The 14,399-nt window shown below is 43.5% G+C and overlaps 3 protein-coding genes across 3 annotated transcripts; 2 read left to right on the top strand and 1 right to left on the bottom strand.

The window, feature by feature from the left end:
• Window positions 1-1,832, top strand: LOC8084905 (nitric oxide synthase-interacting protein). Its single transcript, XM_002468030.2, has 2 exons — window positions 1-397; window positions 1,021-1,832. Exons 1-2 carry the CDS (start codon window positions 159-161, stop codon window positions 1,697-1,699), a joined length of 918 nt encoding a protein of 305 aa, XP_002468075.1. The 5' UTR covers window positions 1-158; the 3' UTR covers window positions 1,700-1,832.
• LOC110431204 (photosynthetic NDH subunit of lumenal location 1, chloroplastic) lies at window positions 2,385-4,354 on the top strand. Its single transcript, XM_021449938.1, has 8 exons — window positions 2,385-2,548; window positions 2,646-2,742; window positions 2,825-2,908; window positions 3,038-3,111; window positions 3,216-3,338; window positions 3,457-3,528; window positions 3,733-3,829; window positions 3,918-4,354. Exons 1-8 carry the CDS (start codon window positions 2,507-2,509, stop codon window positions 4,025-4,027), a joined length of 699 nt encoding a protein of 232 aa, XP_021305613.1. The 5' UTR covers window positions 2,385-2,506; the 3' UTR covers window positions 4,028-4,354.
• On the bottom strand, window positions 5,567-13,762 carry LOC8081469 (ABC transporter B family member 20). The gene is made up of 11 exons (XM_002465406.2): window positions 12,903-13,762; window positions 11,550-11,604; window positions 11,300-11,475; window positions 10,997-11,197; window positions 10,508-10,767; window positions 10,108-10,418; window positions 9,810-10,030; window positions 9,381-9,721; window positions 8,137-8,930; window positions 7,791-8,032; window positions 5,567-7,182 (listed from the first exon to the last, which is right to left on the bottom strand). Exons 1-11 carry the CDS (start codon window positions 13,311-13,313, stop codon window positions 5,953-5,955), a joined length of 4,242 nt encoding a protein of 1,413 aa, XP_002465451.1. The 5' UTR covers window positions 13,314-13,762; the 3' UTR covers window positions 5,567-5,952.

Genomic DNA, 14,399 nt, shown 5'->3' with positions numbered 1-14,399 from the left:
CAGGGTTCCTCTCGTCACCGTCATCTTCCTCTCGCCAGTCGCCCATTTCCCTTCCCCGCGTCAAACAAATCTAGGGTTCCAAGCGAGCGAAAGCCTTCCTCCGCCAGCCGATCTCCCCGCATCTTCCCGGACTAAGCCGATTAGAGGCACGAGCGAAGATGCCGCAGCGGCACTCGAAGAACAACAACGACCTCGCCTTCTTCACGTACGAGGAGAAGCGGAAGCTCGGGTACGGCACGCAGCGGGAGCGCCTGGGGAAGGACTCCATCAAGCCCTTCGACGCCTGCTGCCTCTGCCTCAAGCCGCTTATCGACCCGCTCTGCTGCCCCAAGGGCCACACCTTCTGTAAGGAGTGCATCCTCGAGTGCCTCCTCGCCCAGAAGAAGGACATCAAGCGGTAGGTAGCATTCGCAACGCTGCACGGTCTATTTCTCTGGATTATTGATTGCTTACTTTGCTGTAGGTAGTATTTTTTTATATAATGATTTAGGTAGTAATTGGTTGGGCCATTGGGGTAGTACTGTTGTAGGGTGCGCGGTGGTAGGGATGAGAGAAGGTTAAGAATTGTCAGGCTAATATCAGTGCTGACTCAGGCGGCTGATGATTTTTGTGCAGATATTAAGCTAAGCACGCCCATGAATTTTAGGCCAACATTATTTAACCTGGAGTTAGATTTAGTTTTTGCAAGGTCACACCTGTACTTGGGATAAAATTATCTTTCATGGATCCATACCATGTCTTGATTTGAGCTCTTGTATGTAGTGTAGTCAGCATCCAACATTTTACCTTAGCCATTTCTCATTGTACCTGCAAGTATATGTTTGTTGGCTAAAGTTCATTTTGCGAGCAGTCATGTTCATCGGCCACTGTTCATTAGACTAATTCCCCTCTTGTAGTTTCCTTACCTAGAATTCCTGTTGTTCATGATGGGCTTTAAAAATTCTGTAGTTGGCCTAAAATCATCTGCTTTGTAATTGAGTCTACTAACAGATTACTGAGTGTTTACTCTTGTTCCTCCAGCAAGCTAGCAGCTCACGAGGCCCAGAAAAAGCAAGAGAAGGAGGAGGAGGAGGAGAAGCTAATTCTGCAGAAGGCTAAGGAGTTGGATGCCTTTGATCAGCAGAATCATGGGGCTGTTCCCCAGTACCATGATCGCAGTGGTTCCCAAGACAAGAATGGGTTTCATGGAGCAAACAGTGTGAAGGTCACTTCTTTTGAAGAGGAAGCCCTCCGCAACATGAAGGCATTCTGGCTCCCTTCAGCTACTCCTGAAGCTACAGTCAAGGTAGATGCACCCTCCACTGACACTGTCTGCCCTGAGGGGCAGGAGAAACTCAAGTTGAAATCGCTCTTCCCTATCTCATTCACGGAGGAAACTGTTGATCAGAAGAGCAAGAAGACAGTGGAAAAGAGCTACATGTGCCCTAGTTGCAAGTCCACTCTCACAAACACCATGTCCCTTGTGGCGGTCAGCACCTGTGGCCACGTCTTCTGCAAGAAGTGCTCTGACAAGTTTCTAGTAAAGGATAAAGCTTGCTTAGAGTGCAGCAAACCATTCAAGGAGAGGAATCTGGTTCCATTGGAGAAAGGAGGAACTGGGTTTGCTGCACATGATGAACGCTTGGAGGCAAGGGATTTCAAGCATTTGGGTAGTGGTTCTGGGTTAGGACTAGTGAAGCCTGCACCAAAAGCTTTCTAGCCTTGAATAATTGTAGCCCCGCTGTTGTATATTGTTTATCATGGTGTCATGAAATTATGTAACCTGGAAATTTTGTTTTATGGCATCAAAATCACTCTATTCAGAACAGTTCCTCGTCAGTCTTTACGATCCATCTGATACACATGCATCTTGCAACTTTGCTTCTTTTTATTGTGGCAAATTTGTTAAGCTGCAGCTGATGTATTATGATGTCTGACTATGATCCGCTTGCTCTTGTTGTTGGCATACTCCCTCTGTCTCAAAATAAATGTCGTTTTTGTTTTTTGAGAAATAATTTTAACTAAATATATATTAAAAAATAAATATTTATGGTACATAATTAGTATCATTGGAAAGATCTTTGAATCTAGTTTTTTTTAACAAATTTATTTGGAGATACAAATGTTACATGTATTTTCTTTAAATATAGTTAAACTTGTGAGAGGAAATCTAAAATAACAGTTATTTTAAGACAAGGGAGTATACCTTAATATTATGTTAAATATTACCCTAGAAAAACGAGCAGGAACATGTCATCGTCGTACCACCTATCCATCAGAAGGGCTGTTGCCTGATGCCTGTTGGGATAGCCCACTTTTGTCAGCCAGTGGTCAAAACAAGACAATCAAAAGTGCTGAAATGAGGATAACGAAAATGCTGACTTGGCTGCCTTGGCTTCCACCCACACACTCGATACTGGAAAAGTGGGCGTGTCCAGCAGCTGTGGACAGGATAACCGATGCTGGGCTACAAGCTTCACAGAACTCTTCCTCCAGCTTAGTGCCAACCTGAACTACTGAAGGTGAAATGGCAAGCCTGCAGAATCTGATTTGCTCCGTATCCAAACAAGTATGTGCTCAAGCCCCTTCTCACAGTTTTCTGGAATTTACTTATTTTCCCTGCAGTTCTGAGGAGTAACAGCTTGAACCCGGGTGCTGATTTTCAGTTGGTTGTGCCAAATTGTGCGGTGACTGCCAAACCGAATGGGGCTCCTCCCTCGGTTGTGGCGGCAAGCTCGAAAGAAGGATCTTTGAATGACAGCAGTAATTGCTCATTTTATTGTTTCTCATACATCTGATGCTCGACAGAATTTTGTTTTATTATAACATCTCTCCACTTATATAGAGGTCACGAAAAGGCGATTAGCTTTGTTTGGTGCTGGAGCGTTAGCCACTGGCCTACTGAAGACAGGCTCTGCATTTGCTGAAGGTATGGCCATTTTGGATGGCCTCACATCGTGTTTATCACTTATCAGGATCAGACTATAATTCTCAAGCAGCCTTTCTGTCTTTTCTTTATATATATTTGACATTAATTGGAGCTGGTCCTTGATTTCAGAAGTACCGAAGAATTATAAATCTTATGTGGATGCGAAAGATGGATACTCATATCTTTATCCAGCTGAATGGAGGGTAAGGTTGCCATGTGATTCTTGAATAATTAAGGACTCAATGCAAATGACCTTTTTTCTGAAGGGTAGTTTTCATGATGCCTTTGTTTCTTTGTCCCTGGATAGGATTTCGACTTCTTGGGGCATGATTCGGCATTCAAAGATAAAAATTTTGCCCTTCAGTGTGTTCGGGTGGGATTTATTCCTACTGAGAAAACAGATGTCCGCGACCTAGGACCAATGGATGAGGTGTGTTTCTTTGGCCTATGTGCTCTTTACTTTGATTAGTCGCAGAAGATAGACATAGCTTTGAAAGCCCAGAGATTCGCTTTTGCTGATCTAATGAATAGTTTTCACATTATACCAGGCCATCTTCAATCTGGTAAACAATGTTTATGCTGCCCCGAATCAAATACCGTCTGTCTATGACATGCAAGAGGTCTGCCATCTGTTCATTGCTTATTCAATAATCATGTCTTGCCTGACCACGGAGCTACCTGAGCAGAAACTCTTATAACCAATGAATTTATGTGCTGTACTCACTGTTCTATTGCTACCTACGCAGCTCAGCGCTCGTTTGAGATGCAGTTTTACGAGTAAAAACTGCTACTGAAATAAGCGGTTGATCATACTATTTTTGCAGCGTACTGTTGACGGCAAGAACTACTGGACGTTTGAATACGATCTGGAGGCTCCGGGCTACGGTGTTTCTGCGTTTGCAACGGTCGCCATTGGAAACGGTAGGATGCCTATGAACCGCAAAACGGTAGGATGCTCATGTGTTTCCTGTTGGGAAAAAAAATGAGATGAAACTTTTTTTTTCTCCAGGTCGATACTACACGTTGATCGTGACCGCGAACGAACGCCGGTGGAGCAGACTGCGAAACAAGCTCAAAGTCGTCGCGGACTCTTTCAAGATCTCGGATCTGACAGCGTGATCGCTTGCTTCTATTAGGGCAGCTCCAATGATGATTTTTGAGCTACCTTAAAGCATATTATTTCATACTTTAATAAAAGCTAGCTCTCGATGAAGAGCTAAGATCATACACACATTCCAAGATTACGTGAGAGTGTTATGTGAGGACACGCACGCTATGAGCAACGTGCTAAACTTAGCACTATTGAAAAAGTTACTTAGAGATAGTAACTAGCTTTATATTCTTGAGGGCGCCTTTAATTGTGATGTAATGCACGGCCTCATGAGCCTTGGGCATATGTATGCAGTATGCTTGGTGAAGAGAAATGTCTATACCCTTGGTGTGATACCCGTGCCTATCGTCAATGATGCAGATGTGCGTACCATGTTAGCGAAAGATGAAATACCTTGTGCTGGTTGCATTTGCTGTCGGCTCGTGGCTCCCAAAATTAGACGGTCCGTGAACAGCATCCAGCTGTCGGTACAAATACAACACTCATTTCAGTAGGGGCCTTGCCCCTCCTGTTTGCTAAAAAAAAAACAAATACAACACTCATGCGGCTTAGAAAGCTTCGAAACGAAGCTAATGAAAAATAGAGACAATGATTTATCACTAGATTGTTTCAAGCACAAGTTTGACGGGTGATGTGATGGCATCACAATTATTGATGTTGACGGTGCCTTCATTGCTCAATCGGGTGCCGCGGCGGTGGGTGTCAAACTGTCAAGTACGCGATGCGGAGGAAGCACAAGTGTCCGCGTGCTTGGAAATTGGAAGGAATCAGGCTGCCTGGCGTCGACCGTCGAGGTGGCCTGCTCGCTCGCACCATGGTCCTGGAATCTCTCCCTGCTCGGTGGAGACAGGAGAAGCGCTTTGTTTAGCCCAAACATCGTTAGTTTTTTCTTAATACTGAAAAACTGCTTTTCTGACTTTTGGTTTTTAGCCTCGGTTGATTTTTGTTGTTGAGCAAATCTTCTTAACCAACTTTTCTGCGTAAGTCAACTGTTTAGTAGAGCTGGGCTGTTTGCCAAGACAAAAGGACAGCAAACATTGGTCAGGTAATCAGGTTGGAAGGGGCAGATATTTGGTGGCCAGGCGCCCATCGTCGTCGATGCACTCTGTGATAGCAGGCAGCTAACAAGGGGGTGTTTGGTTGCAGACGCTAAAATTTAATGTTTGATATATGTCTAAACATTCTAGAGTTTATAACTCTAAACCAAACAGGGCCTAAGTTTAGGGATGACATTACTTAATCCACTGTGGGCCCTTTAGATGCATATGTACTCTCTTTAATCGAAGTGGAACTTGTAAGAACATATCCAATGAAAAAAAACTCATGCCACTTCTGTAACAACGTGGAATGAAGCTTGCCATGGTGCAGTCAAAATGAGAAACGCTTCGCTCGTGCCCATCGACCCAATAAAATAATCAATTGCAAATTAAAAGAATCTGGTTCGAATTTTCAACATCTGCAACTCCTAAGCTGAACGGTCTCGTTGACGAAAATAACGCCGCGTCCAGAATTACCCAGTAACAGGCTTTTCATCACGGCTGCAAGACTTGGACCGACCAAGAATCGAACTTTATACACAAGTTATTAAATGATCAAAACACTAGCATTAGAGGCGAGAGACATCACAAGCACGAGCCTCTGAAAGAATGTTTCAACTCATATATTACAAAAATTACAATGCCCTCCAAACTTGCTAACTATTTCCAGAATGAGTTGTGCCCTACAGTTTCAACACAGTTACTTACCTGAATCTGCAAGCTAATTTTTTTTGTCAAGATCAGGTCAGCATTCCGCTTACTGAGAACAGCATCAGCAGGGCGGCAACTTCCAGCACTTTCATGTGCCAAAAAGGGCGCCTGAATGGCTGCACCAAGAGCAGAAGGAAACCTGATCATGCCCTAGGATAATTTACACCTAACAAGCCCAACAATAATTACATTAGCCGATGCTGGCGAAGACCCTTGCCAAAATGGGGTTGCATCAATCTAACATATAGACCGTTCTGGTCCATCAGAGAGTCATGTGTGCCCTGCTCAACTATCCTACCACCATTTAGGACAACAATGTTATCCACATGCTTCATCATTGCTGCCCTGTGCGCAATGAGAATTGTTGTCTTGTTACCCATAACTAGAGTGTCGAGAGCTTCCTGTACCACTCTACTTGATTCGGACTCAATTGCAGAGCTGGCCTCATCCAACAACAATATAGGTGCATTCTTCAAAACCACCCTAGCAATGGCAATCCGTTGCTTTTGCCCAGGTGTTAGATCAACCCCTCTCATTCCGACATGAGTGTCATATCCATGTGGCAAGCTGCTGATGAAATGATGAGCATTTGCTATCCTTGCAGCTTCCTTCATCTCAGCCTCTGTTGCATTGTGCCTTGCATAAATAATATTTTCTCTTATTGTTGTTGAGAAAATAACTGGATCTTGCTGAATCAGGCCCATGTGGCTACGCAACCATCTAAGGTTAAATGATTTCAGATCTCGACCATCCAGTAGGACTTGACCAGAAACTGGGTCATAGAATCTCTCGATCAAAGAAATAACAGTGCTTTTCCCTGATCCTGAAACCCCAACCACTGCAACTGTTTGCCCACCACTCACTTTAAGATTAAAATTACTCAGCACAAGAATGTCAGGGCGAGCAGGAAAAGAGAAATCAACATTCTTGAATTCAATGCTTCCATAGACATTGGGTGGTTTCAAGCCAGTGGTATCATCAGGATCAATCTTTGGCTCACGGTCAATAATTTCAAAGACTGATGTAAGAGATTTCCTCCTTTTAAGAATGTAAGGTGCAAGTCCAAATGGCTCCACCAATGCGAATGATGCAAATGAAAACAGAATGTACTCTTTTAGTCCTGTGGCTATTGTCAGACGTTGTTGGTCAACTGAAATAGCAGTGTACCAAAGAAGCAGGGCATTGCAGGCAAAAAGAAGGAACTGGGAGAGACCAAAGCCAAAGCCTATAGCCAATCCTTGCACAAGACTTTGTTTTAGTATCTTGCCAAGATGTAGTCTGTAGAGTTCCATTATCTTATCCCCAGCACAGAATGCTACTACAGTGTATATGTTCCGGACTGCATCTTCAAGCACTAACGAAGCCTTTCTATGCATTTCCTGAATTCCTCTTGAGAAGCCAGCAAGCCACAATTTCTGCAACACAAGTTATTAGACCCATTAGAGATTTGCCAGTATACTAATGTGCTACAGTTATAACATATGGAACATATGAAGCGCTGCTGCTAAGAGCAAGTAGCATGATATAAAAATTTCAACATATGTAACCCATATGTCGCAAAGCCCATTACTAACGCATATATCACAAATTTAAAAAAATGGGAGGAGTAGATCATAAAGGGAACTGTCACAAAGCCCATTACTAACATGAAAAGTAATATTTTAGAGTTTGAAGTCTTCAGTAATCTTTGACAGAATATTCGGTCTTACGCATGCAAGCTTCAAAGGAAGTAAATGCTAAGGCAATGGAAGCCACCAGGACTCACAAGGCTTTATTATGATCAGCTGTATACACTAGGAACCAAGTGATCCAAAGTATAACTGAGGCTCAGATTGATCAAACAATATTTATGAAAAGATTTCCTTTCTGACAACATGTTACTACATCAATGCCAATGTTACTAATCCAACCTCAACCAAACAACAGTGTGCGCAGTGCAACAATTACATGGATAGGCATCAAATTTCTGTTAAAATACCAATCTTTTCATGGGATAGCAGACAAATAAAGAAAACTTTATTACCTGTGCAATAGCAGATATGACAAGAACTGGCAAAGTTGCAAGGGCAATAAGTGCCACCCGCCATTCCAACAACATTCCAATAAGGAGAGCCACAGATACTGCAGCAGTGTCTTGTATAAATATGGAAAGCCGGTTACTGAAGGCAGCACGGACAAATGTAGCATCATTTGCGAGGCGCATGGACAGTGTATCAGCATTGTTCTCCTCTTTGTCAAACCATCCAACTTCATTGCGTAGCATTGCTGTCAAAGAAATCATAAATAAGAATTAAACTCTAATAAGGTAAAACCAACTACATGATTAGCAGAATACAAGAGCAGCATATAAAGATGCAGATTGCAATTACCTGAGAACATCATCCTTCTTATGCGCTCAGTCATCTTCTCCCCCATTATTCCAAAATAGAAATGTTGCAACCAGTTGACCAGCACTGTAATAACACCCATGCCTACTATGAATAAACACCATCTGTTCACTTCATGGCGCATATCACGGATTTCTATTTGATAGTATGCTGACACTATAAGTGCTATTGTGTAAGCAAGCAGTGGATTAAATGAGCCAAATATAGCAGCACCAATTGTACCTAAAAGAGCATAAGGCCATTCAGCAATACTAAGTGTTGCAAGACGCCAAAAAGATGGAGGTTTCTGGTGCTGAACCTCATCCAGTTCACTGTGTTCAGAACTCGTATCATCTCGTTCACTCTGTGGTCTGCTAAAAGTTTGTGAATGTGAACGCTCGTTCTTAGGATCAGAAGTCAAAAGAGGAGATATGGGTGAGTCTGGTTCTGAATTCTTAGATGACTGCCGCTGTATAGGATGGACATCAACTTTAGGAAGATCAGGTAATTTCATTTCAAAACTATCCTGCCTCTTAATGGATGGTGTTCTTTCGGTTTCAATTGCAACCATAGGTATCCCGTTGTCCATAGTTTGTTCTGAAGGTGGACTTCGATCCTTTGGTGACTCATGAGAGTTTCTGTTGGTATCTGATCTCCAAAATTGAAGCATGCCATGTGTCCTTTGTAGTGAAGGTGATTTTGCCATCTTAGGAGAGGACGATTCTTGAAAATATTGGCTCACTGATGTGTCCTCAATTTGGAGCGACTTACGCTCCCTGCTGTTCTTGGTAGGCATCCTGTCATGAAACAAGATAAGGTAGTCCAAATCAAATCATACACTTTTTTCAGCAGATATGACGGAACAAACATTCAAATAAAAACCAAGAACAAACAAATATTCATAAAGTATAAATACAAAGGTTAAGCAAAATCTCTTCAGCCCAGTCGTATTTCAAATGATGCTATAGTATCAATGTTCTACTAGGATCTAAAAATTAGTTGTTAGTACTCCCTCCGTCCTAGAACAGTGTTATGTTAAAGTATGGTAAGTTTGGGCAAATTTACAATATAGTGTACTAAATACGTACCATTAGATTAGTCATGAAACATATTTTGGCAATATATTCTTTTGGCATCATAAACATCAATGTTTAAAAAAAATATATTTAATCAAAACGGAGGGGGTATCCACAGGTACTAGATATGCTTAGCCACCTTTGGGTAATGCCTATGAAAAAAGGCTTTACCTTTTGGGAAGTTTTGTTGCTTCCTCACACCTTAAAAGCTCAGCATAAAGGCCATCCAAGTTTAGAAGTTCATCATGTGTCCCCATTTCAACAAGATGACCCTCCTCCATTACAGCTATATAATCAGCATTTTTAATGAGGCAAAGACGTCTAGCAATTATAATGGTTGACCTTCCCAACATGAGAACATCTAATGCTTCTTGCACAGCTTTTTCAGCTTCAAAATCAAGTCCTCCCGTGACCTCATCAAGCAACAGAATGGATGGATTCGAAAGCACAGCACGAGCAATAGAAATTTTGATCTTCTGTTCATCAGTGAGTGCTATACCAGCTCGACCAACCTACAGAATTTCTAAAAGTGAGTACCAGAGACTCAATGCCTAAGCAGTCTAGCCATGATAGACAACAAATATATGGTACCTCCTTTACCTGGGTTTCATACCCCTTTTCAAGTGAACTGATGAACCCATGGGCATGAGCTGTTTTTGCTGCCTCTTCTATCTGATCAAAGGTAGCAGATCTTCCATAAGCAATATTTTCCCGAATGCTCAAACTCAATAAGGCTGGTTCTTGTGTCACCAGACCAATTTGGCTTCTTAACCATTCTACTTTCAAATTTTTTATGTTTTCCCCATCCAAAAGAACTTCACCTGAAACATAAATATGAGTAGCCTTTTAAATGGAGGAATAGAAGTGGAAAACAAAATATGCTTCTCAGTGCTATTACCTAATGTTGGGTCATAGAATCTCTCCATCAGAGGAATTATACTGCTTTTCCCCGAGCCATTTCTACCAACAAGTGCCACAGTTTTTCTCGCCGGTACAGTGAGGAAGAAACCACTTAATATTGGGATTTCAGGACGAGACAGGTAGCTAAAGTACACATTTCGAAATTCAATATTCCCCTGCACCTGGGGTAAGGTTGTCCCTTCTTGATTGGTGCTGGAAGTTGAACGACTAATCATCTCATATAGTCTATAAGCAGCAATACGCCCTTGCTCAAATGAATAAAAATTTGTAGCTGCTTGATTCAAACCACTACAAATTTAAAAGGAAACAAAGATAAGGATATACATGACAGAAAAAATTATATAAAGCAAAACTTCTGCATAAATTAAATTGCTTACAGGCCGCTCAGAATTACAGAGAATAAAGCAACCACAACTTCACCGCCATCAGCTTTTCTGCGATGGATCAGATGTCTTCCAACCCAAAGTTGCAAAGCGCAAGAGCAAATGGCAAGTCCATATGTAAATCCAAGACCAATCCCTTGGACAAGGCTAATCAAAATTCCATATCTAAGTGTGGCTTGAAGTGAGGTAGCATAGGAGTACTTTGCAAGAGTTTCATTTGTAAAAGCATACAGTGTCCTGATGTATGAGATGGCCTGTACGTGCAAAAGTCACATTAGAACCAGGCATATTTTAACTAATTAATTGCACATCAAACCAGAATGATCATGTAATCTACAAAGTCAACAGCACAGAATAGCTGCCCTCTGATACAGCAGTGACATCGAAGATATGGCAGTCATGAGCACTGTATCAGACAGCGGCTTGGTTGGTGTGTACTTTAAAAGTTCAAAAGAAAGATTGGCACAATGAAAAAGGTAACACCTGTTCAGCAATGCTAGCCGCTTCAGCATATGCATCTTGAATGTTTTCAGCCAGCCTATGAAGAAATATGTTAGATATTCCTCCTGCTGCAACAATCAAGGGTCCAGTGGCAAGAGTTAGAAGTGCTATTTGCCAACAATTCAGAAGGCCAACAATGAGACCACCAGCAAATGTAGCCATATTATGTATGTAGTTCCCAACCTACAAAGAAACCCACTTGTTAGAAGACCCTAGAGTGATGAGGTTCACTCTGCAGATCATAATTCCAGAAGAACAGATGGTTACTTCACTCTTTAGGCTTACTTTCTCACTTATAGCTGACTGAATGAGCAATACATCACTGAGCACTTGACTAACAATATCTCCGTTGTTACCATATGTATCAAAAAAACTCATGTCTTGATTTAGCAAAACCTGAACATATTTTGATCTGATGACAGCAGTTTGCCGTTCCCCAGTTAGAATCCAACATGATACCTCTGCACAACTGAAATAATCAGGAATTTGTGTTTGTGCAGTGAGAACTGCAATTTAAATGACAATAGTTACTTACCTATCCATCCTGCGACGAAAACACCAGCAGCTATAAAGACAATATACAAGGCATGCTGCAACGTTGATGAAAAAATGTAAGAGGGCAAGATATGAACTTCAGAATATGGAAAACTGGGAGGGAGGGTCCTAAGAGACAAAGGAAACATGCAAGGTCACACCCGTTTGAAGAAATTTCGATAATAGTTTCTTACAAGCCCGAAATTTGGGTACAAGCAGAATCAAACAACTGAATAAATAAATAGATTGCCATAAACGACAAGGTCGAGTACAACGATAACAGTCCACATCAATTAATGAACTAGATGTGGGGAGCCTAGGAGCTTTCCAGAAGCAGCCATTATGAAATAACTTAAGTGTTTAATGCAGGATATTTTAGAAATTACTTGTTTACCCCCTGAGGAAATGGTCCCGTCAGTCCAGGGTTTTTTTTTCAATTCCTCTTGTCACAGATGAAGCTGCCATATCCCTATAGTTTTATCTCCGCCTACAGGGTACACCAGCTATGAAAAGAGAGTGTCAAGTGAAACATTCACTTGGCTGCCTCTAAAATGGTTATAACTAAACTACCAAAGGCATAGGTTATTCCAGGAAAACTTTCATAAACTGGATGAATATAGAGTACAAAAGAACTCAACGTTCAGAATGCAGAACTCTTTTCATTCCAATCACACATGAATACAACAATAATGACCAACCACAAGACATCAACAAGTATCAACCGTTCCCTTTACGTGTTAACAGCTAAGAAACACATATTACACCAATAAACGTCTTTAGACTCTGGCATCCTTGACATCAAGGAGACCATCCTGCAACCAACCTTGACATAAATTTTTTAAATGGAAAATTCCATAAAACATTACAAACATTTAAACCATGGCTACTTCACTTTTACATTCTCTGTCTCAACATATACACAATTTCAAAAGGTGCCTCCACAGAAGCAGCAGCCCAAACTTTCAGCAAAGGTGACACCAAACACACCCCAACCCACCAATTCCAACTCCTAATAACGCATGATGACTTTGGAAACTTTGCATCAGAAACGAAATCAAAATGGACTGATTTGAAGTGATAACTTGAGTTATAAACATAACTACACTTAAAAAACGCAAAGCAGCAAACATGTGCAGTGCAGTTGGAAACTTTCCTAGCCTTAATGTTTGAAATGCAACCTAGAAGCAGCTATTCAATAAGAAATCAAAGCAACCAGGGCCCTGTAATTTTTTAGAATTGCCATGTCCCCAAAGTACAACAAACATATGTAGCTACAATCCTTCCATCTAAAATCGAAAATATAACAGTTATTGTATGTACAGCTAAGTGCCAAGCATCAGAAGTATCAGCTTACCTCCTTAAACCGCCGGAGCAGCTCATCACCACGGCCATAGAGAGACGACCCAACCCGCTCAGAGTCGAGCAAATTCAGGGCCCTCCCGAAGTAGTGAAGGTACACGACGAGCGCGGCGCCATGCGCAGCAGCAGCAAGCGCCCCAACAGCCATAAGGGCCCAATCGACCCCATCGGCGAACTCGAAAAGCCTCCAGAACGACACCGCCGCGGGCGGCGGCTCGACCTCGTCGTCCTCCACTTCCTCCTCTCCGCCGCCAGCGCCTTCCCCCTCCCTCGCCCCCACGCCGGCATCCCCCACGGGCCCGTCCCCATACGGGGACGGCGACTCCGGAGGCTCGGAGACCTCGGATACGGGTGTGAGCGGCTGTACATGGGGCGACGCCCACCCGAACAACCCAGCCGGCACCATCTCCTTCTCGACGCCTTGCGCAGCTCGACGAAGCCGTCAGAATTCAAAAACCCTAGGATCCAACGGAGCTCATCACCACAGCCTGCCCCGAGACGGCGACTACGGGAAGACGCGGCGGCGGTGGCGGCGGCGGCGACGACGACCAGGTCCCTTCCGAAGCGAGGCTCGAGTCGCCTCCTAATAAACTAAATTCCAAGAGGCCAGTGCCGCAAAGGAGAGACCCTTTGAAAAACTCTATTCTCGGCGGCACACGGCAACGACGACCCGGTCAGAAAAATTCGGCAGCGCCTCCCACACAAGAGAAAGCCACTCCACGCTGAGCTCCTCGGCGGCGGCTCGTCGCCGGCCAAGAGGCGGGGCGGGCGCGGCGGTGGGGATGATGGTGTGCGCGTAGTTGGGGGTTTTCCTCCTCCGCTTCTGGCGGCGTGCGCGTAGGAAAGGTGAGGAAGAGGGGACCCGTGCGTGTGATTGCGGTGTGATGGGCGGGGCCCACATGGCGGTGGCCCTTTCTGCCTGGTGTTTGGTGTAAAGCGGGTTGGCGAGTGTGGCGCAGGGCCCACTTGGCGGTGGCAGGGAGGTCTGGGCTGGAGGCGCGTACGGCACCGGTGGGCCAGGGTTGACAGCGAGAAGGGGGGAGTTACGTGTCCCGTGTGGCGTGTGGAAAAAATTTCGCGCGACGTTGGAATTAGACGGGCGGGATTGGTGCGGAAAGGTCTCGTGGGCAACGAAGATGGCGGGGCCCGCCTGCGCTGCGCCTGGTGGCATGAGCTGTGTCGGTGTAGCTTTCTTCCCCTGCTAGGGACACACGAAATTCCGGCCCCGTATTTTTCGAACATGGAAGTGAAACTCTTGTGGCAGTAAACCCTGTGGCTGTGGCAGCTGTGAAAACAGCTTGGTTGTAGCAACATACTCTTTTTTTTGTGTGACTTGTTGCAGCAACCTACTCAAGGCTTCTGTTAAGCTCCTCCCCCGAAGTTTACTCCTTATTCTATTGGACATTTAAACACATATAAGGAGTATTAAATATAAACTAAAAAGATAATCAATTATGCATACTACGACTATTTGCTAGGTGAATCTTTTAAG

This window comes from Sorghum bicolor, chromosome 1, assembly GCF_000003195.3.
Source record: "Sorghum bicolor cultivar BTx623 chromosome 1, Sorghum_bicolor_NCBIv3, whole genome shotgun sequence".
In the NCBI taxonomy this organism is placed as follows: domain Eukaryota; kingdom Viridiplantae; phylum Streptophyta; class Magnoliopsida; order Poales; family Poaceae; genus Sorghum; species Sorghum bicolor.
Note: the sequence above shows the minus strand (reverse complement) of the source record. Positions and strands in the feature narration are given on the sequence as shown.